This window comes from Excalfactoria chinensis, chromosome 13 (assembly GCF_039878825.1).
Source record: "Excalfactoria chinensis isolate bCotChi1 chromosome 13, bCotChi1.hap2, whole genome shotgun sequence".
In the NCBI taxonomy this organism is placed as follows: domain Eukaryota; kingdom Metazoa; phylum Chordata; class Aves; order Galliformes; family Phasianidae; genus Excalfactoria; species Excalfactoria chinensis.
The window spans coordinates 9,381,551-9,409,343 of NC_092837.1; the positions used below are offsets into that span (position 1 = coordinate 9,381,551).

At 41.0% G+C, this 27,793-nt stretch overlaps 3 protein-coding genes across 3 annotated transcripts; 1 reads left to right on the forward strand and 2 right to left on the reverse strand.

Moving 5' to 3' along the window:
* Nucleotides 1-2,158: 2,158 nt before the first annotated feature.
* Nucleotides 2,159-15,549, reverse strand: HMMR (hyaluronan mediated motility receptor). The gene is made up of 18 exons (XM_072348610.1): nt 15,381-15,549; nt 14,828-14,926; nt 14,150-14,226; nt 13,233-13,313; nt 12,287-12,475; nt 11,908-11,994; nt 10,983-11,083; nt 10,352-10,426; nt 9,340-9,518; nt 8,544-8,692; nt 8,048-8,262; nt 7,349-7,465; nt 6,605-6,763; nt 4,856-5,008; nt 4,652-4,751; nt 4,203-4,379; nt 3,786-3,948; nt 2,159-3,074 (listed from the first exon to the last, which is right to left on the reverse strand). The coding sequence occupies exons 1-18, from the start codon at nt 15,457-15,459 to the stop codon at nt 3,061-3,063; spliced, it is 2,214 nt and encodes a 737-aa protein (XP_072204711.1). The 5' UTR covers nt 15,460-15,549; the 3' UTR covers nt 2,159-3,060.
* A 28-nt stretch (nt 15,550-15,577) lies between these two features.
* On the forward strand, nt 15,578-18,700 carry NUDCD2 (NudC domain containing 2). The gene is made up of 4 exons (XM_072348612.1): nt 15,578-15,858; nt 16,052-16,100; nt 17,101-17,252; nt 18,139-18,700. The coding sequence occupies exons 1-4, from the start codon at nt 15,670-15,672 to the stop codon at nt 18,220-18,222; spliced, it is 474 nt and encodes a 157-aa protein (XP_072204713.1). The 5' UTR covers nt 15,578-15,669; the 3' UTR covers nt 18,223-18,700.
* A 1,327-nt stretch (nt 18,701-20,027) lies between these two features.
* CCNG1 (cyclin G1) lies at nt 20,028-26,178 on the reverse strand. The gene is made up of 7 exons (XM_072348611.1): nt 25,987-26,178; nt 25,371-25,634; nt 24,298-24,551; nt 23,367-23,445; nt 23,187-23,285; nt 22,772-22,966; nt 20,028-22,118 (listed from the first exon to the last, which is right to left on the reverse strand). Exons 2-6 carry the CDS (start codon nt 25,632-25,634, stop codon nt 22,775-22,777), a joined length of 888 nt encoding a protein of 295 aa, XP_072204712.1. The 5' UTR covers nt 25,987-26,178; the 3' UTR covers nt 20,028-22,118; nt 22,772-22,774.
* Between the last annotated feature and the right edge of the window lie 1,615 nt (nt 26,179-27,793).

Genomic DNA, 27,793 nt, shown 5'->3' on the forward strand with positions numbered 1-27,793 from the left:
GCCCGGCGCAGGGCAGCGCGGTGCCGCGCGTTGATTGGCCGAGGGGCCTTAAAGGGGCTGAGGGCGGCGGGTAGGAGGCCGTTAACGGAGGCGGGGGGCGAAGATTTCCTTCTTCCCTTGCAGGAACCTTCTCATAGATAATAATTCCTGTTGGATTTATAAAGTTTTGTTATAACACCCGTAATTCGCTACAGACAGGGAACCCTGCAGCAGCACTGCGGGAACAGCGCTGCCCCTGCGGCCGCACTTCGCCCTGCCCAGCGGCGCACAGAACTGCTTGTAGCCCTGCTCTGCACCTGTAAGAACGGTTCGTACTCACACTGTCAGTACTGGATCTTCCGTCACTTTTATGTTTTTAAGCATAGATTATTATAACTAAGCTAGCTGAAGCAGTGACATCATTAATATCTACTCAGTTAAAGCCCACATAATGGTCTATTAAGCATAACAGCAATAGGTCACTAAACCGCTCTGTTTCATGCTGATTAGAGAAACGAGTGCAAGTTCTCCTTCCCTCGTTCTCCTCCCTTACTTTCCAATACTGACGTGCAACAGCAATTCTTCCTCCCCCCACCCAGCACCTTACCTGCCCTGCTTCTGCCAGCACTTGAGGCATTACTGCAGGAGTAATTACCAGATAAAGAAGTAATTGCACCTTTCCCTGCCCTGCAGCGAGCACACAGAGTGAAAGGAGCAGTAGCTCAGTTGACCTTCTAAACCAGGACGCTAATCCAAGGCCCATCACGTGTGGTTCTGAATGCTACTGAGCTTTGTTTTATTCCCACTAGTACCCTTTAAGCTGCTCAGTGGGGACTTGGTAACAGCAGCACAAGCAAGTGCAGACACTGCACAATTCAGAGCTCTCCCTACCCTTTTTCATTGAACCAAGGGTAGAAAAGACCTCCAAGATAGTCAGATAGTCATCCTCCTCCTTTACCACTTGCACATTAGCTCCGAACTACTTATTCACATTTTCAAGTGAAAGCAAAAACTGGCACTGCTTTAAAAAGGAAGACCCAATAATTTCTGAGAGTTGCTCCCTTGTTTCTGCCTGTGTAAAACATGCTCTTGGTAGTTTAATGAGGGTTTAAAATAAGCTTAAGCAAAGCTGCCACTTTGGGCAGAAAGCTTTAACTATTGAGGCAGCAGGAAAGAAAGAGGTAGACAAAAAGGTGCTCCTGCCCTACGTGCAGTACTGCACTGCACTTGCTATGCTCTTACCCTTTGATAAACTTAAAGTAATATGACATAGAACCAGGATACCTTGAAAGCTACCTGAATTCAGCGCCATCATTTCTTTGCTTGAGCTTTGTAGAGCCTTTCAATAATGGTTGTAAACACTTCTTTTTGACAGGGTTTTTCCATCAGCTTTTTGCATTCTGGCTTATAAACAGCCATTTTACCTTGGAAATAGCCCTAGGTGTAACACACCTGAAAAAGTACACAAACATCAGCAAGCTTGCATGAAAGAATGCTATTCTGAGGCAAATGGCCATGTAACAGCATCACGTGTTACCTGAGTTCTTCCATTTTCAGTTTTGTTTTACAGATTTGTTCACCCAGCCCTGTTACTCTTTGCACTGTTGCTCACAGACAGCGTGGTCTAACCAAGTGCCATCTCACACTCACTGCTGCTAGTGTTCAAGACTGCTTAACACAGTGATTTTGACAAAGACCATCAAGTAAGAATAAGCCAGTTCCTCCATCGGTTTCTTTTACTCCATTCAGTTTTCTTTCCAAGTGGAAAAAACAAACAAAAGCAGCTAACTTTATATTGCTCTCCACACTGACTAATAACCCTGATACTCTGAAATTCTCTCACAAAGCTCCTCATTGAAGTAACTCTGAAGCTGTGTACACTGCAGTGCCTATGTACAAGACAGTAATGCATAGTATTAGCAAAAGCAGTTCCACATTTCACTTCAGTCCCATTACTTCTGTACTAATAGAAATCCACAGGAGTTGAGAATAAGGGATTTGCAAGTCTCATACAGTGAGTTCAACTGAGTAGTTTCTTCTGTAAGGCTGGAGGGCTGCATTGTGCTTTGGGCAAGACTGACAATGAGTTCTGTTGGGAAGATTTAAGTTTCAAACACTAGGCCATTTACAATATCATTTGATTTTGGTTTTCATCTCTTCACAAAGGACAAAGACAAAGCATCATTAAAAATATTTATTCTAAAATATCCTTGATTTTTGATGCATTTCAACAGATTGCTTCCACCTTGCCAAAAAACTCAGCTCTGTACAATCAGCGTGTAGTGGGCATCCTCTCATTCAAACCAAGTTCTGCTGGTATTCTCTTTCATATAACAGGAGTTCAGATAGACAGCTAAAATGACCACAACAATTTAAGTCTTGTGAGCACATCTGTAGAACAAACTTCCCTTAAGACACTTATCTTGGCCACATGATGATACAAACATTTAGGTGGACAAGGCAGTTGTTTTGAGTTTGACCTGGAAATCCCTTTCTGAAGAAGAGAGTTGCATTATCCATCCCCAGGAATGAAGTCAGCTTGTCTTAAATATGGATCTCATTAAAAATATCCATGTCAAAACTACATTGTTTAGTTGGCAATTGATCTATAATACATAAAGCCAGTAAGGAAAAAGGTTTTATAGACATAATTTCTGCCATTGGCATAAAAGCAACCATTACCAGCAAAAATCAATTTAACATAAATTGCAGAAATTAGATAGTTACAAAACAACATATTCACAAAGGCATCTTGCGTTTGTCATCCTTTTTCCCCTAACAATTATCCACCTTTTCTGAATGCAAGCTGACCTGCTGAAAACCAGCTAAGTAGCTTCAGAAAACAAAGCAAGTCAAACAATGGCAGTTACAATGATAATACCAATGGAATATACCAATTTTGCTGTCTGCAAATAAGAGTATGACCAAGTAGTTTTTCTGAAAATGGATTGCTTGTTACTATGATTACTTGATCGCATCTAATACAGACGGCACACAAGTTCACCTTGAGAAGTCTGTTGAAATCTTCTGCAGTACGTGAGTGTATCGGTGAGAAGTTTCTCAAGAGTGAGAAGACTAAACTTAGTTTCTATTACCTGCAAATGAAAAACATCACTGAGTTTGTGTTTTGCACAACTGCTCCCTCCACACTGAGCAGGTATTTGTCTGGTGGGGCAGAGGGAAGCACCAGATTGCACAATTTCAGACCTTCACTTCAGAGTATGTTCCAGTGTCTAGTTGAAATTTATTTGCCTCTTCTCTCTCCTAGTCTGCTTCCCTTTTTGCACTCCTTTGCTCTTGCTATTTTTCACCTACAGGCCTTTTGCTTTTACCCATACACCTAACAGCAGTATATGGTCCTGCAAGGTAGCAGCTAAAAAAGAAGGGCTCAGGCATCTGGCCGAATACCTTTTACACCTGCTGCTCTTCTAGGAGGTAGTGCTTGCTACAAAAGGCAAGCTGCACAAGGAATGTTAGCGGGTGACAGACAGTAGGATAATTAGGTTCACATCTTGCAATACCACATCAACCACTTCACCCTCTGCAATCCACTTCTCTGCATCAAACAAGCTCTGCTGTCTGACTTAAAATATATCTTGGGTTAAAACAACACAGGCTAGGAAGTGCAGTGGCAAAAAGTCCACTGGAATGACACTACACAGCTGTAGCCTACAGTATCTGCTGTGAAATACAAGAGATGCCACCTCCTTCATTTCCCAGTGAGGTACACTAAACACGACTACCGTGTCTTTTTTGGATATGTTTAAGATACACAAGGACCGAGTTACACAAATATCCATGCTTACCTTCTTTAAAAGGAGTTTTTGGAGGAATATTTTCCTTGCTATTATGCTGGAATGCTTTAGAAGGATCAAAACGCCTAATGCCCTGAATTTTATATAGCTGCTCCTGCAGATCTCTGTTTGTTTGTTTCTCTTTCGCAAGAAGTGAACGCAGTTTTGATATGTCCTGAATAAAACAAGACTCAGAAGTTAGATTAAGTATAGTAAGAAAGATACTTCTACATATAGTGTTTCCAATACAGAATCCCTTGCTGCTCCAGAGACTGATGGCTTATTCTAACCTAGCTCATGCAGGGAAATTAACAACTATGAAAAACAGAGTTAGCAGAATTAGCCTGCAAGTCTTTGGAAGATGTAGCAGAAAAAAAGCAATCAAACAAGCAGTTCAGTTCTCCATTTTTAACTTCTTATTTGACAAACCTGCTGCAGGTGGGTATTATCCTCCTTCAACTTCATAACATGCTTGATTTTTTGTTTCTGGTTTTGGTGGCCAAGTAGCTTTGCATATGCTTCACTTAGTTTATTCAGTTCTTCTTGAGCTGCACCTTGCTCATTCAAGAGAGCATTTTTCTCTGCTTCAAATGCATCTAGTTGTTGCTGAAATATATAGTACATTTAACAAAAAACAAAATTTGAGTGTTTTTATTTCCCCCACTGCACCCTTCCTCCCAGACTGAGATCTGTAAGTACAAACATTGGTATGGGAAGGGAAACAACTGTCTCAAGAGATATTACTATATAACTTAGGAAATCACTGCAGGATGCCTTCGAATGAAGAACTAGTAGCATATTTACTTCTAGAGACCAGAACTTGACTCAACCACACAAATATTAACAAGATGTCAAGGAAAATTTACTGCCTTACACACCTGAAAAGGCTTAGTTTTGTTATGCAGTTCTTCATATAGATTACGCCAGGTCTTTATCTCTTCTTTTAAGCTAGAGATCACATCTTCATGTATAGTTTCCCTAAGATGCAAGAAGTAGAGTTTCATCATTTTTACTATTAGCTCTCAGCATGTTTTTGCACTGTGGTGTGCTGCATTACCCAAGTTTAGCTTCAGAGAAGTCACCTTGATTTTTCCACTTCAGACTTTTGTTTCAGATCTTCTGTTAGCTCTTCCAGTTCTTCCTGTAGTTTTGTCACTTGTATGAGACAAGACTCTTTTGTTCTCTCTGCTTCTGCTTCTTTCAGTGCAAACTTTGTCTGGGCTTCTAAAATCATCCTGAGGAAAACATAAGCCATCCTTAATGAACCCTAACTATTCATGCTTAGCTTTATTTTATTTATTAAGTTACTCTAACTGGGAAAATAAAATTAACCACATTTAGAATTTCAGTTATTCCAGAAACAGCTAAAGATCTGTATTATCAGTACTGCAAGATAGAAATAGAGTACAGAAAACACTCAAGTTCAAGATCTACAATGTAACTTCTATGAGAAAGCTATCTTTTGAAGGCATGGCAACATTATGTTTCTTATTTATGACTGTTAAATATTAGTAACTCTTAATGAAAGATTCCTGGCTAGTTAGACTTTTAATGCACAGGTTGATTCCAGTAGCATAGAAGACTTCCAAGGACTTTGAGTTCTCTAATACACTGCTTTCCATCTCTTACCTCAGCTGTTTGTTGCACCATCCAGATAGATACTAAGAATCCTTTCCTAACCATCTACCATAACCAAGTCAAATAGAAAATAACTCTTCAGACAACAAGCCAGAAAACCACAACTCCAACAGAAACTGGAAGAAATAGCGAGCAGCTGGGTTAATAAGAAAAGACAACACCTTCAACAGAAGAAGTGTTTTGAAATACGTCGGAGCAAGCTATGAGCGTATTCAGGATTACCGTAATATCTTCGCTATGAGTAAACAAGACAGCAGAAGCATTACAGAAACAATGAACATCAGGAAAATGATATAGTTATGGAGGTCAGAAACTGCCCAAATCAGTTTGTCCAGAAAAGAGTTTTAATGCAGTTAATGGTTGATTCACTGAATGTCTGGAAAGACTAGAGCATAGCTGTTTACTTAAATCCAGCCTCAGCTTCGGATGCTAGCTAGGAGCTGTGTTATGAAAAGAGGAGAAGGCATGCTAGCACATATGGCATGATTCATTGTGTGCAGGCAACTACCACAGTTACCCAATACTAATTTCCATTTGTATACTGGTACCTTTTGAGACCCAACTGTCTCATATCCTCCAGTCATCAGTTGCCCACAATGGGAGACTTATGGCCTGCTACAGTGAGCTGGAAGGACATCATTGAACTGCTAAGCTGCAATTAGCTGGTGAGAGAAGCACATCCACAACAACTGGCCTAGGACAACTGTGGTTTAGCTACTTAGAGCTGCACACTAAACAAAGGCTTTCCTTTCCTTCACTGCAGTGTGTTAATTTGTTAAACAGCATCTGCTTGTAAGCAGAATTTGACAGACATTCAGAAAGCAGTGGCACAGTCACATCCAAATTCAAGATCTGTCTGCTCCACAGAGCTTATTTATTCAACACTGTAAGTGATATTTCTAAGAGCAATAATATTCCAACAAAATCAGTTAAACTTGTACCTATTTTCCACGTTAAGGAAAGTTACCTAGCAATTAACTGAATCAACTGCTCTTCTAATTAATTGACTCTTAACTCATTTTGTCTATCAGTATTTTCAAACTTCTGAATTGGGAAAAGGAAAAAAAAAAACAAAAACAAACTATGCCGAGTACTCACTTTATTTGATAAGACAATGTTAATTTCTAGCGCAGAAGGCAGGCAAGTCTCTGCTAGTATTCTTTAGCTAAAGGAAAAGTTTGTCAGCCCAGTACCTTGCACATTCTTCCTTTGTCCTGTTTTTAGTGTGTTCTGCTTCCTGAAGCAGCTGTAGATTATCTTCTTGTATTTTTTTCAGGTCAGCAACTTGTTCCTGCAGAGAAGTGTTCTCCATTGTAAGACTGTGTATATCTTCAGCTATTGTTGTCTTGTAGCTGGTATGACAGAGCAAGAGAAGTATTGCTACTTTAGACAACATACAGATTAAGTATAAATCCATAAAGCCTTAAGCAGCAAATACTGTGGCCGGCTCACTTATGCTTTGGTAGAAAACGCTGAAAGACTGACTAAATCTGAAGGATTCATCAACACTTGTGATGATGCATCACATTCTTACCAATATATTACCTGAATATTTTGAGAAGAAAGGTTTGCAAGAGCTGTAGGAAAAAAAGAATCTTGTTTAGTCTGAAAACTTACACTGAATCCGGAAGGCTTTCTGCAAGCTATTTCAGAGCGCAGATACTCTTCACCAGTTAAAGCTATCACTGAGAATGCAGAGCACTCAAGTGCTTGATTACACTTCCCTATAAACATCCACAACGTCCTGATTCCTGAGCATGTCATTACAATTGACTAGTACTCAAAATAAATTGCTTAGTACCAAATACTCCACCACAAAAAAACCTGCTCAAATACTAGCTCTCAATATACAAAGTGAAGTATAAAGGCAGCATAGATCACTGTAATGCTAATGAAAAAAATAAAGACCACCCAAGTCTTTAGTGGAACTGAAATACCTTTCAAATTCAGCAACATTCTCTCCCAGTTTACGCAGTGTGTTGTTCAGCTCTTCTTGGATTTGCAGAACTGTATTGCTGTGCATTTCCTTGATTTGCTCCAACTCAGCAGTCTTCCTGAAACAAGCATTCAACATTGCATGCTGGACAAAAGCACGTCTGAACACACTGCCAAATGCTGTTAGCAGTTACAGAAAGCCTACAGGAGCAGCAGTATATTACTCCTGACATATCAGTATCCTCGGTCACAACTCATGAATTCAAGCACAATCTTCAGATTTAGCAGCTTTAACTAAACACTCCTCCACTCTCTAACTTCCAGGATACTCATGGAATAGATTTAATGTCTGCTAGTAAGCTTTCAATACATCAACACGAATAACTTTTTACTTGAAAAATCTTTCCTAGCAATTGCCCTTTCTAGGCCATAAATGTCTAATACAACATAGATGGAGCTATCATTTAACAGTAGCTTCACATTACTGAAGTACTGGCACTTTAAGCATGTTAAACAGTTTTAAATTAAGGTAATTAAATCACTCAGATTGGTTCTACCTGCTGTAATTCATCTAAAGCAGCAAGAAAAGTTTATATGTATTCAGGTCTCTTTAAAACCTCAATGATGCCCAAAAGCTTCGTATACATTACTGATTCAACTTTTCTCATTCTGTAGCTTTAAACTCAGTTTGTTTCACAAACCCTTTTAACTTCATGTCCATTTGTGCAAGTTCAAGGGATTTAGATTTGGTTTCTTCTTCCAACAGCTTCACCAGCTTCTCAGCTTTCTTCTCTTTGGCATGGAGTTTGTCCAGCTCCTTCACTGCACTCCTGAGCTCCTCCTCCATGAGACATCTCTCACTCATTACCTCATCTTGAAGACTTAGTAACTTCTGGTGCATAGATGCAGACAAGTCCTGCAGAATATCACAGAGCTTAAAACTACCAGTAGTTACCTAAGAATTAAAGCTGCTTGGTAATGTTGAAACTTTAAAGCACAGAAGTATGGGAAAATGGGCAAACTAGAACTGTTGTACACTAGATCTGAACAGTTTCTGCTAACCAGCACCCACTTCTACATTTCTGTAGATTATTCCATTAGGCATAAAGCAACTTCATATGTAACCACAAAGCAGAACAATTTAGTCTCACTCCTTTGGATGAGAGTATTTCAGACTACATTAGAATCTATATTTACCCTCTCTTGCTGCAGTTGAGAGATTAACTCCTCTTGTTTCTGAAGCAGTTTTTGGTGTTCTTGCTCTTCTACAAATACTTTTTTCTTCAGCTCTTCTATTTCAGCATTCATACTCGAGATTTTTCCTCTGCTCTCAGATGACTCTCTCTCTGCATAGTTAGTGAGAATGCAACAGGTAACGCCTTCTCTGTCTTCAAAGAAGCACAACATCTACTCTAAAACTAGAATGGCATAACTAAGTAAAGTTAAGCATGGAAAAATCCCACCTCATATTACCCCTCTTGAAATTCATCAAAACCAACTGAAAGAATCCCACTTAGGCTTGAATGGTAGCAAACTTCATCTCAATCAATTTGCTTTTATCAAATAAAGTAGCGCAGCTAGGGAAAATCTACTAAATGGTTCCCTCAGAGTTATGAGGAGTAGAGTGGAGTTAAGGGAGCAGAAGTGAAGAAGGATTCCTGGACATACTCTCAGTACCTCTGTGAACTTGGGTATAAACTAAGAGCGAAATAAAGCTGTACAGTACTGATTCTTAATCAAAAGGAACAAGCATTCAACTTTTTGATTGAAGAGTAGCATTGAGACAGTTTGTATTTTTATACTATTTACTTTAGTACATCTCTATGGAAATATAAACATAGACTCAGTTGTTTCCGTACAGATACAAACAGGCTGGTCTGTTTTCAGCTGAAGCTATGACTTGGAATCCACACTACCATTTTAGACAAACATTTGTTATAGGATGCATATGTGATCCCAGCTACATGAACAGCATTCAACAAGTAGCAATTACCTTTCTCTTGTTCAAGCAACTCACACCTTTCATTAAGTGCTCTGATCAGCGTGTTTGATTCTTCTTCTTTTGCTCTGAGCGCATCCCTCAGGATCTTGATGTCCTGGTCTTTCTTGATCAACATTACCTCCATCTGAGCAACATCTAGCTTGTATTTCTCTACAGCTTCTGCAACACCACTACAGAACAACATTTATTGGTTACCATAACCTCATTTCACTGTGGCACAAATGAGAGATGCTTGGAATACTGAATACTGTTCATTTTTAGCAGGAAAGCTTCCTTTCCTTACTTAGACATTTTTTGCAGCATTAACACAAGTTACTTAATTTAATATCAAATTTGGTATTTTATTATTGTGTTTAATTTTAAGTTAAATTAGAAACAAAATTACTCACAATACTTCATTTACAGTTCATCTCTACTTCTGCTTTTTTAAAGAAAGATGAGTGACAGAAAAGCACACACAAATAAACCAGACTTCACAATAAGCAGAAACTTTAGGCAAGTCCATGAAGAACCTCTTACTGAGTATATTGGCAGAAATGGGACACTGGAGGAGAAGGAAGGGTCAGACCCAAGGGAACTAAATTGGAATGCTTTTGTGCTTTCATAATTTTCTGAGGTAGGTACACATCACTGAGGAGCTGGTTAGTGCTTCCACCTGTTACATAGCACTAAGCTGGTAGTATTCACAGCCAAATCAGTATTCTTCTGACGTGCCAGAAACAAATATAAAACATCACAGCTATAAAATAAATAAAATACAGAAAATTCCAGTAGCTCAGAGGAAGAAAAAAACAAAAGCTGAGTTTTGTATACAAATAACTTTCTAAGTGTGAGTACATCTTAATTCCTTCCCATTTGTCTGGAAGGATAACCACTTTTTTCCCTCCCACGCTCTTATTACTGTTAAGTAAAATTGTTCCCAAAATTCTGCTTCACCAAGAAAAACAAAGCTTAGTTTCACTGCCTTTCAACATACTCAGTCCAATTCCAGAACAGTTTTTACCTGAGCTCTGTGATATAATCCAGGAGTCTTTCAGTGTCAGACTTATCTTCCACTTTCTCTCTCTCTGTAGCAGATCTAAAAAAAACAACAAAAAAAAACAACAAGACATTTGCACTATAAATAGTAATATTTAAGTACATCAGAGTTACTTGTAGGTTATTTGTTTACAGGTAAGCAGCTAGTAATCAGTCACTGGATCACTACTTAATACTAACATATTCTTCCCATTATTAAGAGTGGCTGACACTTCCCATTTGCACTAAAGATACTGTACCACATTTTAGCACAACTGAATATGTTAAACAGGCTGCATTAGCTAGACAAATTATCATTGCCTTTTGTAAATTGCATTACCTGCAATATTAGATTACAGTTAAAATACACAAAGCTAAATATAAAATATCTACTCATTCAAGCTATTGGATATTAAAAGGGAGAAAAGGCCTTTTTGTATAGGGAAAATTTTCCCACAGCAAACATCCGAACATCTAACGATAATTTTTGTCTCAGGCCACTGTTAATTTCTGTTTCCTCTCAGTAGAAAGATGGCCTTAATTATTCTCCAAGCTACAAACAGCTGAGCACAGCAGATATTTACGTTACTACATCCATTCCTTTTCTTACTACTTACAGTTTTTCTTTTAACTGTGCTACTTTTCCTTTTGAATGCTCCAGATTCCTTTGTACTTCCTGCAGCTTCATTTCCATGTTCTCCTGCTTCGCAAGCGCAGTCTGGAAAAAAGGCCAGCGTTACCATCAAAACTGGATTTAGTATCACAGCAGTTAATTTTCTTTGAATCATATTAATTTTTAATTAACTCAACCAGGAATTAATTACAATATTAGCTGCTATGCTAAATGTGACTCCTTTATTCAAATTATCCATCTGCAGATATAACAGCTTTTTGTTGCAACTACAGGCATACACTACCCAGAAAACCCACACACAGCTGTAGAAATTGGACAGATCAATATTAGAAGAAAGGTATTACAGCAGAGCTATGATGACAGAAAGACCAGCATGACTGAAAGGTGCTATAAATGAAGGGAAGAAGACTGCTCACTCACATCAGAAGCTTCCAGGTTCACAGGGGAAAGCTTCACCAAGGAGGGATCTCCAGAAAGAGATCCTTCCCCAGCAGCAATCAGCCCTTCAGTGAGGTCTAAGAGAGGTGCAGCCAGGCTGCAGCCCTTCTAGTTACACAGCTGTATTGCCTTCACCCGTGCTCCCAGGGCTGACCCAGTCCTCTCCCCAGGTACTCAATCAGCAGTTCAAACCATGACTTGGCAGCTCCCATTCAATGGCCAATTTGAAGCCACTGCTTTTTGACTACATCCCTTGTCTGCCCAGAGTGATACCGTAACAAATATTTCTAGAGTTTCTTATTCAGAGGAACTTCGTGCATCAAAAGGAAAATAAGGAACATTCATTATTATCTTTCCTAATTCCACTGAATGGAAAACAGATTTCGAGTTGAGGACAGAAGAAAAATAAGGCAGAACTGCTGCAAGCCATTCCAGAGCAGATCAATCCTGTGCAGTACAAAGCAGCTTACCTTCTCCTTAGCATCCCTCTTGGTTCTGAGCTTCATTAACTCCATGCATAGACTGCTCATTTTCTTCTGCACACTATCTTCAGATAGCTTATTAGAGATTAATAAGACAGTAAGCATAACCACCTTCATATGAAGCGCTCAGTGTTTTAAAACAGTATTTTCCTCCCACCCACAACACTGATCTCTATGTGTCCCAGTAACTCACGTTAGGAAGCCCAACTCTGTCCTTACCTTAACACACAATGTCCCAAAGAAAACACACTCCAAACATGAAGCAATGAAGGAGTGCAGAAAACACATCAATGGGGAAGTTTATTCTTGTCCAGGGAATTTAGTAACAGCCAAGTCAAAGCAAAAAAGCATCTGTTTGTCTTCATACCTTAGATTTTAGTAGTTCATTGGTTCGTGTTAATTCCAGAAGCTGTTTTTTCAGGCAGGCAACATTTGCCAGAAGAGATGTTTTCTCCTGAACTGCAGCACTCAGCTTAGCTTCCATCTTAACAAAGTCTTCATCCAGGGCCTGAAGTTTTTTATCCTGCTCTCCACGTTCTCTCACTAATGCACGAATCTAAAACATAACAAGTAGTCTCTCCTATTTTATGATATTATTATTCTTAAAATCCTTACGTTATGACTGCTGTTTTCCTGAAACGGCTGAATACCTGAATTGTACTGACTTACATTCAGAACATTTATCTTCAATTTGTCACTCACAGACAGGATATTATACCAAGTTGTGCTTATTCTTATCTTTTCTTTTTAAAATATGCCATACAGCTGCAGTTCTGCTCTCAGTTGCCTTACTGTGTGCTACTGGACCAGCAACCTGTAATTTGAGTTAGAGTAGTCTTATCTCTGACTTGCAAGAAAACACATCCTTGGCTAGAAGATACAAAGACAACATGATAACTGAGACAAATGGAGTAGATATGAGTACATAGACGTGCACTGAAAGGAAAAGCTAGCTGCCTCTTAAACTTCAAAATTATAGCAGTTTTTGAGAGGAAAAACAGCAAGACTTTTAGTTGTTAAATAACAAACCCTTTTTAGAGATAGAAAATATATGAGTAGATTGCTTTATTTTCTATTAAAAAAAAAAAAGGTTTAGCTTCACAGCTGCTCAGGATTAGCAGGAATTAATACAATTCCATTCCATTAACAAGCCCAATGTTTTCTACAAACCATAACGCCTGATAATCTCCACTCTGCATGGAACATTTGTGCACTATGTTACGTAAAAGAGGCTAATTCTGCCAGCTTCTCTTTTTAGCTCTGGAAAGTGGCCAACATTAAGTGAATGCAGTTCTCTGATAATGTATTCATACCTCCTTCTCCAGTGTCTTCTGCTTCTTTTTCTCTCTCATAAGGATAAGATCTTTTCTAGGCTTCAGACTCCCACTAACCGGCTGTTGAAAACAAACTTATTAGAAATACTTTAACTGATTTCTAGTTGCATATGTTTAACTGTTGCTAAACTAGTAAGTATAGATAACACAATGAAAGACAGTAACAAAAGAAAAGAAATCTCTCCTACACATTGGACAGATGAGGACCAGCTTTACTGTTTTTCTTTCTTGAATGGAGAGTTCCTAGCCATTGTGACAGGAAGGAGACTGAAGAAGTGTGAGACATGCACATCTCTTCAGCTACATAACAATACATTAACCTCTTAAACACAGCTGGACTCACAAAACTTCTTCCTATATCACAAGTACTAATAAACTGAAGTACTAAGTCAAAGTTATTATTCAACTCATTAATCTATCAGTTCTCAAATCTACAGCCTTACGGAATGTACTGAGAACCTGAAAATACAGTATAATCCCCTCTTCATTTCTTTCACCAACTAGGTGCGTGCTCTGGTCTAGCCATCATATGAAAGCAGCAGAAACAAGATCTTAAAAGAAGTAGCTGTGCTGTAGTTCTGTGATGAGCAAGTGTGAGGCTACAATAAACGCAACACCAAAACAAAACAAAAAACCCACTACAAATTAATGAAAATATTATGTAGCCAGTCTGCAAAACCAACATGCCACTCTTGAGGCTCAGGTAATCATCATGTCATCACAAGAATCCAGTTATTTTTCCCTCCTCTATTACTAAGGAATCCAGACATAATAACATGCTCTACATTTTACAAAGGTAAGTTAACAGCAACTGTATAAAAACTACATGATTTAACTAAACACAGAGAGATTTACCTAAAATTAACAGTGCTGCAAATGCCACAGGAAAATCTTACCAGTGATCCAAGAGATGCAAGTCTCCTTCCAGTTCCAGAGGCAGTTGTATTCTTCTCATCGTTCAGACCTGTCTCATCTGCAGGAGGATACAGAACAGAATGACGAAGAAAAAAGGCGTGCATGCATACAGTTAGTAAAACTTCACCAAAATAGATGGAAATAATTAATTTCCTACACAAAGGACAGAAAGCTCTCCAATTATTAGACTACCCAGCTCACAACCTAAAGCTAACTGCTTTCTTACTGCAATCAAGCAGTCAGTATTAGTCAGTTGGGCACACAACAAAGACCAGAAACTGACTACCAGACAGCAGCCCGTTTTGAGAAATGAGCTCCTGCCAAGCTTATACCCTCCATCCAGGTTCACACTATCAGGTTTCAACGATAAGACTCCTTATATCTTAAAAAAGCCATGAAAATGTTGCTGGAGTGAAATCTATTAAAGTTCTTGTATTGTGCATCTTACAGAACAGACCGTGCTGCTCGGTAGGGGGCACGTATGAAATACTTCACGAAAAACAGACTGGAATAGCCCTGTTTCTACAGTGGGAAGGTAAGCAATGAGCTACAGAAACACACCAACAAGGCTTAAAACAAAAGAACAAAGCAGAAGCAGCACAAACACCCACAAACGTAGTTTTTAAAAGCACCGCAGCACGACTTGCAGGGCTACTCACTCTTCTGTTTCCTCACATGCTGATGCGCCTCAGAGCATGAAGAACTCCGCAGGGCAGCTGAAGACTTGGTGTCACAGGAGCGTCGCAGCACGTCAGGTGCTATAAACGAGATACACAGAATGGGAGAAAAGCGGAAGGAAAAGCAGAAGGTTTCGATTTCTCTGAGCTGAAGTTCGCAAGATGTAACAGCTACACGCGCTTTAAATGCGAGACAATAAAAACAAAAAGGAAAACAGAGCAAGAAGCAGCGCTCCTTCCATTCTCTCTATATATACAGCATATATATAAATACCAGAGAGAACACCCAGCAGAGGGAAGCGCTGCTTCACTGCAGCAGCAACGCAGCTGAAAACAGACCAACGGCCAGAAGCTTCACCCGCAGCGCAGCGGGACCCGGCCCTGCCCGCTGTTTCAACCCAACGCAAAGGAGCTCCGACACCTGCTCGGCCACAAAGATCCCCCACCGCCGCCCACAGCACGGAGCGATGTGACGGCCGTAAGCACAACTCCGCACACCCGCGTCCCCCCGATCCGCGTCCCAGCCCCGCAGTACCCGGCCCATCGCTGAGGCGCCGCAGCGGAGCCCTGCAGGCCGCCATAGCTGCTCCCGGGGCGGCAGCCGCTCCCCGCATTCAAAGGCACCAACGTCCGCCGCCACGCACTGCGGGCGGCCAATCGGCTCCTTTAGCTCTGGGCTGTCTCAGCCAATCAGCGCGTCTTTTCTGGAGCATGCTCGTTGCCGGATAAGGGGGCGGGAAGAGAACGGTGGTGGTGGCTGTGCGCACGCGCGACGCTTCCCTTCCGGTCGGGGCGGAGCGGGTGTTCCGCGTCCCGTGTGTCGCATGTCGGCTCCGTTCGAGGAGCGCAGCGGGGTGGTGCCCTGCGGGACGCCGTGGGGCCGCTGGTACCAAACCCTGGAGGAGGTGTTCATCGAGGTGCAGGTGCCGCCGGGCACGCGGGCGAAGGATGTGTGCTGTAACCTGCAGAGCCGGAGCGTGGCGCTGTCCGTGTGCGGCCGGGAGGTGCTGCAGGTAGCGGCGGGGGACGGCGGGGCCGGGAGGGGCGGTGGGAGAAGTGAGGAGGCCTATACGGGCGGGCCATGAGGGCCCTTTCCCTTTGCGGTGGAGCAGAATGAGGTGAGCGGTGCGTAGGGCGGTACGATTCCGTGTGAGCTTATGGCTGAGCTGCTTTTCCTGTTCTGTAATGCAGTGAATGTCTTTGCAGGGTAAACTGTTTGACTCTACGATAGCTGATGAAGGAACGTGGACCTTAGGTAATAACCTTGATCTGAGGTGACATCTGGGAGGGCGGTAAAGACACAATACGCTGCAGAAGGGTTTATTAGCATCACCCCTTCCCATTCTTTGTCATCCTTGTTTCTTATTCTGTTTCAGTTCTGTATAAAGGGACGATCATATTGCCCTGCTAAGAAACTAAGGCAGTGCAAAAGTCTGAGGTTAATGGCAGTGCAGAAATGTTGGATCTGGAAGGCAGTATCCTGTGGCTTAGGGGGAAATATGCTTCCTGGGAATGAACGTTCACTTCTCAGGAAATGGCTTGCTGGAAGTTTTCTTGCACATAGGCACCAAAGTCAGAGCGGTGCAGCTCTGTGCCTCTGCAGCTTTTATTTCCCTTATTTTTTCCCTTCTTATTTTTGCATTGTATTTCTGGGATAGGTGACAAAACCTACAATCCAAAAGCATCAAAAAGCAATTAGAAAATCAGGCTAAGGTACTAAAGGAGCAAAAAGCTGCTCTGATTATTTGATAAATATTGGAAAGTGTAAGGACTGTACCCATCCCTGTTATTTTCTGATGGATTTCCACGTTATTCTAAGAGAGAAATGACTGATAGTAACTCCATATCACTTAATGGTAATGGTGGCTTTTGCAAGTAGTAATCTTCTGTAGAGCTTGGCTTCAAATACTTGGTTATTCCCTTACCTGAACTATATCTTATCCTATATTTGACCCTAAATCTTTTCTCCATCACGGCCCTCTACAAAAGGTTTTATTTGGAATAGAGGTGGACCAGAATGGTTCCACAAAACCACTGCTACGTTTTGTAGGTTAGAAAGTGAGGTGTGGCTGTACAGGCAATCTTTGTTTCCTATTTATATTTTTATTTATTAATCATCCCCTTTGACACTGAGAACTTAAACTACCTCAAAAAAATTCCTGTCCTTTGGCATGTTGATGGTGAATTCAGCACAGCAACAAAAAGGTTTGCACGTAGGGCACTAATGGTTGTTTCCTTTTTTCTTCATTCGATAGAAGACCGAAAGCTGATACGAATTGTTCTGATGAAGACTAATCGAGATGCTGGAAATTGCTGGACATCTCTGTTAGAAAACGAATATGCTGCTGATCCTTGGGTACAAGACCAGATGCAAAGGAAACTTACGCTGGAGCGATTCCAAAGAGAGGCAAGTCAAAGGCCCCCCCTTTACTGCTTGTGTTTTGTGTTTGCAGACATGGGTTATGGTCATGAAAGCAGAGTAAAATTGTTCTGCTGTGTAGTGCTATGGAAACAGATGGTAGTTCAAGATGGAGATGCGTACACACATGATACATCAGCATACTTTCAGGAGGCTCTCCTGTTTGTAGCCTGTGTGAAGAATTGGTGAAAAATTGAGCTGCAGGGGGCTGTGTTGGTATTTTAAGGTTTTGATCCATAACTGTAACAAATTTTCACTAAAGATAGGCTACCTATATTTCTGTTATTATCTAGAACTATGTCGTTGCTCTGTGTATAATAAACTTGTAACATCTTTCTGTGTTGAATAGTTTGTGTATAACATCAGGTGACTGAAACTAGTTAACTCAAAAAATTGCTCTGCCCTTTAACTAAACTTGCTTAAGTTATTCAGACACAGCTCCAGTACTCAGCTATTCCTATTCATCTCTACAGAGTTTTAGAAACTTAATAGATGAATCAGCGCTACAACCAAGATGACAGTTTATATCAATGTTTTTATCTAGTATGGAGGCTACTTTTTTTTTTGTCTAAAATGTGAAAAGCCAGAGAATTTTCTTAGTTTTCTTGATATTTCTTCACTGGGAGTTCGAAGTGCTTGCCTGATGGAGAATGGCATTACAAAGGAATATCAGCAGTGGGCAACTCAACTGTGGCAATTAAATGTTTGTTAACGCATTCTCATGGCAAAAGAATTTCAGTGTTAGGAATCCAGTTAACGAAATTGGTGCCTTTATGTCCTTGTTAGAATGGTAGAATGTTAAAAGAAATGTTACTTTTTCTTTATATCAGTTCTGTTAAGAATAATCTGTATGCTGAACTTCTTCCTCCATCAGAACCCTGGATTTGACTTCAGTGGGGCAGAAATTTCAGGAAATTACAGCAAAGGAGGACCAGACTTCTCTAGCCTTGAAAAATGAACTGTTTGCAACTGTGTTCCTTGGGAGCAATCACAAATTACACTGGAGGACTGGAATATGTAACTGGTGAAGACTTCAGTGATCTATCCAGCAGATTGTTGGCAAGTAATCACTTCAGTGAAGAGCAAAGAGGAAGTGTTAGTAGCTACCTTCTAACATTAACTTTCTAATAACTTTCTAATGTTAAAGGGATTAAGCACACAAAAGGAAATAACAAATGGAAGCAAAACTTGTCTTTTTCTCACACCATGGTGAGCTAGTGAGTTATAAATATGCCACTTGTCTATGCAAGAATATCTTGTTTGCTGTTGAAAATAGACCCTATAAGCAAGATACTTAATGTTTTTATTTAACATGCAACATGGAAGAGTAGCAGGAAGGCTAATTACAATTCTGTTTTAGCAGCCAGGTAAGAATTTGTAAATGTTATTTTAAGACAGTGGGTTAAATAAAGAAAACTGCTGGATTTTGCCTGAAATGAGGTTCTACAACCCCCTGTACTGCCAAATATAATACTAGTGAGAAATGCTTGCTACCAGTTAAGTGATACAGGAAAAATGAGAAGTCAGATACAAGTCTGGATATAAATAATTGTGTTAATGCAATATAGTAATATATGGAATTTTGAAAGTAAGAGGATATAGCAACTTCTGAAAGGAGTAGGGACCTACATAGAAAATGATATCTTCCATCTATTCCTTACTGATACACAGCATTTGGGTCTTTTTTTTAACAAATCTAAGAAGATGCAGCTGTAAATTTTGGTAGGTAGTTTAATAGTCACATCTTAAACGTAGCTATTGAATGACATAATACTTGGCATTACCCAATTTCATATTTTCTACTTGTTCTTAAAGACAAAGGGAGGAGCCCTCCAGCTGTATTATGCAGGACAAATGCTGCGTCAAATTGACTAAGAAAACGTGATTGCTGAATCCTGTTGTATTCTGAACCCTGAAAATACTGCCTACAGTTAGGTCCTAGGCAGGCAGCTCACTGGTGATCAATTGCCAGCAGCTGCCCATCATATTGTTGAACCTTATTTTTAAAATAGCATCATCATTTTAGTTGGCATATGGCAAAAATGAAATGATAGCTGGAAGAGAGCTTTCTTGTACCTGCAAGCAAGCACTTAGTACTCGTAAAATAACCAAGTATTCTTCTACCCATGTAATTCTTACACAGATATATAGTAGGTCCAAACACCATGCTTGGGTTTTAGAAGATTTGCCTTACTGTGCAAACCAAAGTACAGTTTGTTATCTGAGGTATCTTTACCACAGCCCTGGTTTAGAAGGTAGATAATATAGCTAAAGAATGAATGAGGCTGCTGCAAAAGGTAGAACTGAGGACAGAGATAATAAGTAACTATTAATGCTGCTTCAAAGCGCTGAAATACTATTCAGTGCAAGAGTGTTTCACTTTACAGCAGTTACATTTGTTTACACAGGAATGTTTTTTATTCCTTATGCTTACACAAGTTCAGAGTAGCATCTGATGCTTACTGCGCGCACAGGTAGTTTTACTGTATATTCTTTCCAAGCTAAGTTTTCTCATATTTTTTTCTTCATGAAGTGCTGTTTTGTGCTTCATAAAGTATGCATTGAGCCATTAGAGCTTGCAATTATTTTAGGAGCACAAGTTTAAACTATTTGGTTTGCTGCTTCTATTGTCTGCCGTGATTTATTTTCCGGATTGGAGTCTACTCAGTTTACAGTTAATATTTCACCCGGTGGTGGTTTGTATTCCTTCTTGCTGGGATTCCATCCCTTGTTTCTTAAATAAACCATAAAAGATGTGACATATGCATGCAGTCGGATGTGGGATAGTTTATACAGTGACCTACTTCATGGAAAATATTACTGAGCAGTTATCCACGTTGCTGTTTGTTATATAAATGGGCAGAGGCCATCCTACAGGCATTTTTTCATACTTTCAATGCAAGATAAGGTCAGATAGTTCAAAGGATAAACTGCCTTTAATGGATGCGTTAGGCACAGTAGATGGCTAAACTTTTATCTGGTCACAGTGTAATGCTCAGCTCAGTCCAAACACTGAAACCTTGGAATTGGCAATGTGGGTTCCTCATTATCTTAAAAGTCCCATCTGTGTAATTACTACAACACATAGAAATAGATGGTACGTACTATTAGATACAGAGGGGAAGGTATTTGAAGTCAAATTAACACAGTGTAGTCTTTAGGCAGTCCGGGTGCACCAAATCATTTGAGATGCCAAAACAAACCCAGCCAAGCTCAAATAATTTGATCAAATTTTGTTTTGTTTTTTTCCTTTTTGCTTTTCTAGCCTTTCCCATTGCAGCTTCAACCTCTTAAAATACATCCTTAGTCTCCTATCTCTTGCAGAGAAGTTGGCCAGGTAGCATTCAGCTATAAGCAGTTTTATGGGCTTCCTATTAAAACATCTTGTTAATACACTGGAAAAAAAATAGAAGTTACTCAGTTATTTGCATTCCAATGTTTAATTGAAAGGTACATATCTTGAGATGTGACAATACCAGCACAACTGCACGCTGCGTTTTGCTCTCTCCCAATAAGCTGACTGTCCATTTGTCTACATCACCTGTGTTCCTTTCAGAAGCCAGCACAGTGCATGTATCACACTGGTGGATGGAAAACCCAATTCAATATTATGCAGCGCAACCGTTCCCATGAGTCTACGAGCAAGCTTGATTTGTCCAGTACAGAGCTTTGGTACATAGTTTTCCGTGAGAAGTTTCACTAGTTTGAGAAAACTGAAGAACAATCTCCCCATCCATTATTACCATAAAGGAGATGGATTTGGTAGGCTAGCCTGGTAAGTCCACAGTATTCCAAACATGCCAATTCCTTCCTTCCCCACTGACTCCATTCATACAACAACCGACTTTTAACAGAATTCAAGGAGTCATAAGCAACGTTCCCCAAATCCTCCTTCATCTTACGTACAATAACATATTCTTCTTGTTCACTTTCACATTAGTACCAGCAGCATGATACACCTCAAGGACTGACTTAATTTTAAGGCAAAAACAGCAATTTAACAATAACCTTACTAAACAGACTATGATCTTCCTCATCTTGAGTAGCCTGTAAATAGGAGCAGAATGGAGTTCGAACAGTTCTGACTGCTTGTCCTTGTTCAGTGTCAGCATTTACTCCTTGTACAGTGGAACCCTGGCAAAATGGTACCCAATTAGGAGCAGGTGCTGCGGTGCTTTCTCCCCAGCCATCACTAGGTATTATGAAGTTTCCACGCACTCACCCTCATCCATAATCTCAGCAAACCACACTTCTTACATAATACTGATACACTGTTAATGACTACACAATAGGAATCGCAAAGCCTTATTTTCCAGTTTGGGTTCATGGTAAAAGGCCAGCACCCTACCCTATAGGAACACAGATGCATGCTCCTGTCCAAACAGCATGTCAGGCAGACTGACTAGCATTTGTTCTTCCTATCAGTACTGAGTAAGATGGTCTTTAGTATGCTTGAGACACTGAAGCACCGTGCTACTGCATATGGTGTTTACCTAGTGGCATGTCGTCTTTGGAAAGTGAACCAAAAATTTTCCATTTAATATATAATTCTGCATCTGCACTTACTGTAAAACAAAGTTAGATTACACAAGCTGCTCTATAAATGATAAGGTATTAAATTATTTGCATTTGTATTGTGACATTTTACTGTTTAAATAGTAAATTGTCTAGTAAGACCAAAAACTAACATTAGGTATCATAGTCATCATGGAAAAGAACATTCGCTGCAAGGAATTCTAGTCTGAACTGCTACGTATTCTTGCAGAAGTCAAGTTCTTCACTATTAAGTTGTTTCTCGAATCTTCATCTGTCTGTGAACAGTTTTCAGGCTGCTTCTCTCCTTTTATTGTACTCCTGTAACACAAACAAAACAACCATAAAGAACAATCAACTAACAAAGGGATTTCTACAAGAATAAAGCACAAGACAGACTTCAACACAAAAAGAGCTTTTAAAGAAGATACGTAGCCTTTGGAATTGAAGTCTAGATAAGGCATTAGTGCATGATTGCTCAGTTAATCAACTGCAATGTGTGTGATCAAATGAGTTTCAGACTTTACTAAACGGACAGCTATTCAACTCAGTGTATGAAGCTGTCTTTAAGTGGCTTCACTGAACTACTGCAACAGATTCTAAAAGGCAGCTGTTTCCTGTTAGATTCTTCCTGTGATAGGAGCAAGCTAAATATTTCCCCTGCTTTTTTTTTTTTTTACCAGTTTTACTCCGTATATAAGTTTGAATGAGGTCCCAATGTCTGTAGAATACTTTTCTGCTCCCAGAGTACATCAGAGCATCAGTTCCTTTTCCAATGTTCACATATTAAGTAGCCACTTCTTTAGGTACACCACAGGCTCAAGCATGAACACGAGAACAGACCAGCCTCTGTGACAGGCCTACTACATTTACGTTAACATCTCCAACAGGTTACCTATACGGAATAAGAAACTTTGAGATAGTTACAGCTAATTATTTCTACATTGTGAGAAGCTGCTTTTACAGGTTATTACCTATTATGAGCTGGTTTCTGGAATTGTAGGCAGGTGTGTTATTCTATAATAGCTATGTTTAAGCTGCCGTGCTGTACGTCCAGACACGATCCATTTCAATTTCTGGACATTTGGTTTGGAACACTTGCTCGAGGAATATTCTGTAAGGCACTTCAACACCAACTCCTTCCAGAAGGTCAAATCTCTGTTGTTTATCTAAGTAGCGAGACAGAATCCCATATGTTACTAACTCGTTACATCCTTAAATTACATTTGCATTTTTAGCTACTTAAGATAGAAAGCCAAACATCTCAAGCCAGATGGAAGATAAAAAGAGGAAAATAGAAACCAGCACATCAATAGAACTCCCCTTCCCCCAGCGAGAAAGCTCCCACATGCATTTTTATTCCTACACCCTGAAAAGCTTTATCCATACCTTGGAATGCAACTGCAGAAATTCTAATGCCTCTGTCAACTCCAGTAGTTTTTGTTCTTCTATCTCTAGTGCCATAATAGACAGTGCTAAGACAGAAGGCTGGAGAGAGAAAGATGACATTTTTGATCTGCAACTTTTAAAGTTTCTCTAGTCTCACTGACCAGCTTACAAGAAATTTACCTTAGCTTTAGAAAACATGATTCTGCAGTGACATGCCTTAAGCTGGGTCTCAAGTCTCTCAAAATTAAGGTATCTCTTCCTGTAATAAAAACAGATGAGTCACTGTTGCACAAGAACACAACCTTTATTAAGACCACTCTTCTCTTTGGTGACAGGGGCAGGACTTGAAGGAATGGCATGCAGCTGTCAGGGAAGGGTCAGCTTGGGTCTTAGGAGAAGGTTCCTAACAAGAGGGTGGTGGCCACGGAATGGGCTTCCCAAGGCAGTGCTCACTGCCCCATGCTGCTGGAGTTCAAGGAGCATTTGGACAATGCTCTCAGAAATACAGTCTGAAATTTGGGTGGTCTGTGTGGGGCAAGGACTTGATGGTCCTTGGGGGTCTCTTCTGACTTGGGATACTCTGTGATTCCATGGAAACAGCAAAGCTGTGAGAATGTCCTTAATCTAAACAAGGGGCTCATTTGTACCAGGAGAAGTATTCCAGTCAAGCAGGTGTTAAATTTTGGCAGTCTTCATGCCCAAAATAAATCTTGCATTACACTGGGGAGAACAGCATTATCAAAATAGATTTAGCAAAAAGGAGCTTCAATGTTAACTATTAAAAGGAATGTTTTTCTGAAACCCTATTTTGAAACCTTTGCAGTGAGGCTTTACAGACATAAAATTCTTACACTATTACTACTGAGCAATTTGTTTTGGGACTTAGAGAACAATACTCATTTAATGACTTAATTAAAAAAAAGCAAAAAACTATTTAAGATAACATTATACATCAGTATTCACATTAATATTAAGGAGGAAGGTTTTATCCTGTTTTGTTGGGTTTTTTTTGAATACCCAAAGGCCAATTACTTGACTAACACTCCCTGTTTTCCAACATAGGCTTCCTGATCACCTGCAGCTGTAACAAAATAAGCTTGAGATATCTTACCTTTCACAGCTTAAATTCTCATGAATGAGTGAGTGATAAAGCTGTAGAAACTGGAAGGCTGTTGTTGCTTTGACTTTCCAAGAAAGCTTCTCCAATACAATTTTCTCCATTCTCATCATATCAGAAACAGTGAACCTATACTGGCTTATTCGAATTAAGTCGGTGGCTAAGGGAACATTTCTCTCTTCTTCTGTCGCCTTCACAGCCAGGTAGAAGCAGCTCAATCCAACACAGCCCAAGTGTTTAGGCTGTACCTAAAGAAAAGTCAAAGTTTTTTGTTACTTTTAGAGCGGGACGCCTTTAATAAACCATTTCAATATGCAAGTACCAAATTATGTTATTTTAGGGAAAAGATTTGGTAGAACTAGTTTCTTAATGAGGTTGTGTAGGACCTAAAGTGTTGTACATATTGGCTTATCCCAAGAATCCAGTGTGTATATATATGTATGTATAAAAGGGAACCACAGAGGGCAGGTCTTAGATTCAGCAGTCTTATACTCCACCCAGCCTTCTCATTTTTTAGGAACGTAATAACATACAAGTAAGTCAAGCATTTGTCTTGGACTAAGTGGGATAGCAGTAATCCTGTCTTGTTAAGACAAATAACCCAGGTCAGCATGCCAAATACATGCAGAAGAACAGAGTGCTAGCTGGACACTCATTTTACATGAGTAATAAATTCTGAACAGTACCCCAGCTTTTGTTATACCTAAGACACACTAGTGGGTTTAAACAGCAGTAAACTGAGGTAATTCAGCGTGTTCTTGGGTATGTGCAACAGGCCAGACAGCCTGTCTCGATCAAAAGCAATAACGCAACCTGCATTTCCAAGCCTACGGGCACCCTCAAGTTGGAACATATGCCCCCTTCCTTCCCTTCTTCAGAGGAAGCATCTTTCTTAGCGCTGCTGAAATCCAACCAGTGAAAGCCATTTTTTAAGCTATAGTGCAATTAGGATCTGGGGAAGGAGCTTAACCTTTAGCCATCTAAAAACAAAGCAAGACCTTCTAAACAAACAGGAGCAAGGTCGCAGCGAGGAGCAGCTAACGAGGTTATACTTTAAACAGCCATACCTTCATTTTGGACAAGAATCTATCTAAGAAGTTGACAGCCAGCGAGAAGGTCTCCGTGTGGAAGCCGAAGAACTGCGTTAAGCTGAGCAGATCCTTCACTTCGAAGTCTCGCAGCCTCGCGGTCATTCGGAGGCCGTTATCATGGGCAGACTCGATCAGCCTCAGGCCCGAGCCTTTCGGCTGGCACCGCATCTCCTGCTCCAGCAGAGCCGTGAGCTGGTACAGCAGCGCGCGGGCATCGCTGCTCACAAGCGTCTCAATCATCTGCAAGAGGAAACAAGTTCCAACGCAACCAGCAGCACGAGGAGACGCCGCGAAGTGACCGGCCGCCTTTTCAGTCACCGCACCGGTTGCTGCCGAGCCGGGCTCCTCACGCGCTCACACGGCTGCACCGCAGCGCTCCGAGCCGCCCCGGGCCCAACGGGGCCGCGCACGCGCCGCCCGCACAGGACACGTCCGGGACGTGCCCGGGCTTGTCCTCGTCCGCCTCAGGGCCGCACCGGGCGGCACAGCCGGGCACGAAGCGCCCACCGCCCCGCTGCGCACCGCCGGCGATGCGGGCACGGCGCGGAGAAGCCCGAACCGACGGCTGTTGGGTCCGACTCCGCGCCCTTACCTTGTCGCCGCCTTCACTGCTTCTTCCTTCTGTCGGGGGAGGGTCCCGAGGCGCTGCGCGTGACGCCGCGAGCCTCTGCCCTCACACAACCCTCGCTCACCCAGGCGCCGACCCCCGCCCGCAGGCTGCCATCCACCCCGCTCGGCACCGCTCAGTTACGCCTCCCCCGGCTCCGCTCTGCTCCGCCCGGCCCAGCCCACCCCGCGGGGCTGCGGCTGACTGACGTGAAGGCGGGTCAATGGCAGCGCGGGACGCCATCTCCGCCAGCAGCGCGAGGCCTGCTCCGCGGCTCCCTCTAGTGGCGGCGCTGGCACATGGTCGGTGTTGGACGGCGGGCACGTGGCAGGTACGTCGTCTCCTGAACTTTGGGGGTGTTATTTCGGATGCTTATGTTTCACTGTTTTGATCCATTGACTAAATTTGACTAAATACAAATGGGGCCTTACGGTGCGTGCTTGTGGAAGTGTTTGGACTGAGAAGTAAGGCAATATATATATACATATATATTTCAGAAATGCAGCGTGAATGTAGCCTTCCAAATGAGTGTTTTTCTTTGTTTATTTGCTTTGCTTCCCAAAGAATTACATGCTCCTGCAATTTCTGAGCATGCTCCGTTTATCAGGTTTGGGTGCTTGAAAGCAGACTGCACTATAATTTATTTAACGTCGGGATCCCATTTGTTGGATCATTGATCTGAGTTACTCAGAAGTCTTTTGTTGTAAACCTTGAAATGCTACGAATTTCTGCTTCATTTTCTGCCAGATAACCAACGGTGCCACGGCCTAACTGTTGCTGTTGGACTCTTTCCTTGATTCAGATCACTAATAAATGATTTTCCTCTTTTGTCTGAGCGTTCTCATCCTCCTTCAGAGAATGCAAGAAGGGAGGCCTGGCAGGAGGAGGTGTTGCTTCTTGGTTCTGCCATCTTGTGCAGGACATGTGGATGCCTCGGGCATTTTGTGTGCTTCTTTGTGTTGAACCACGCGTTTTACTTCAACCCCATGAGCCTATGTCTGCTTCTCTGAGATAATCTGCAGCACTTTTGTTAGTTGATACTTAGCATCCCCGTGTTCCTACAACAGTCATTCATCCATGTAAAGTAGAATTAGGAGCAACTGCTGTAACTGCGCTGCTTCTGCATGCTGAGATGAAAAATGCTCATAGAAGTCATGCCGCGCTGTGCTGTATCTTCAGGCCTCTTGCAGTTAGCTGCAAAAACAACAGAGCTGCTTGTGCACGTACAAATGAAAATGCTTATAAAACTGTTTCGCACATCTGAGTAAAACTGTATCAAAATCACTTCTCTTCATCAGCAAATACTTTCGTCCTTCCACTTGTTTTACAGCTTATACTTCTTTAAAAGTTAACCTGCTTCTTCAAGTGGAGGTTTCTCAAGCTGTGTTGAACTCAGGATATTCTACTTTGTTATTTGGGCAACTGTCATTCCTTCTTATTCAGAAACCTTCTTTCTTTTAATTTAATGTTGCCTGTAGAAATCTAAGGAATGTAGATACTTATTTTTCTTTGCTAATGTTTTTAAGACTTCACTGCACGCTCCTCAGTTAAACGATGACAAATTTTAACTAAAATCTGGTATTGTTTTAAATACGTTGGAGAGAATAAAGTGGAATTGAACTTCCTACCGCAGAGCAAAACATCTGCCTGACCATATTCTTTGTGTCATGCTTGTTAAAATGGCTTCCAAGTGCATTTGCAGTGTCATTGCAGATCAAGTAGTCTTACTGTGCTCTTCGCATCTGTTGTAGTTTCTGTGGAAATAAATAGGAGGCATTACTTTTGGAGCACA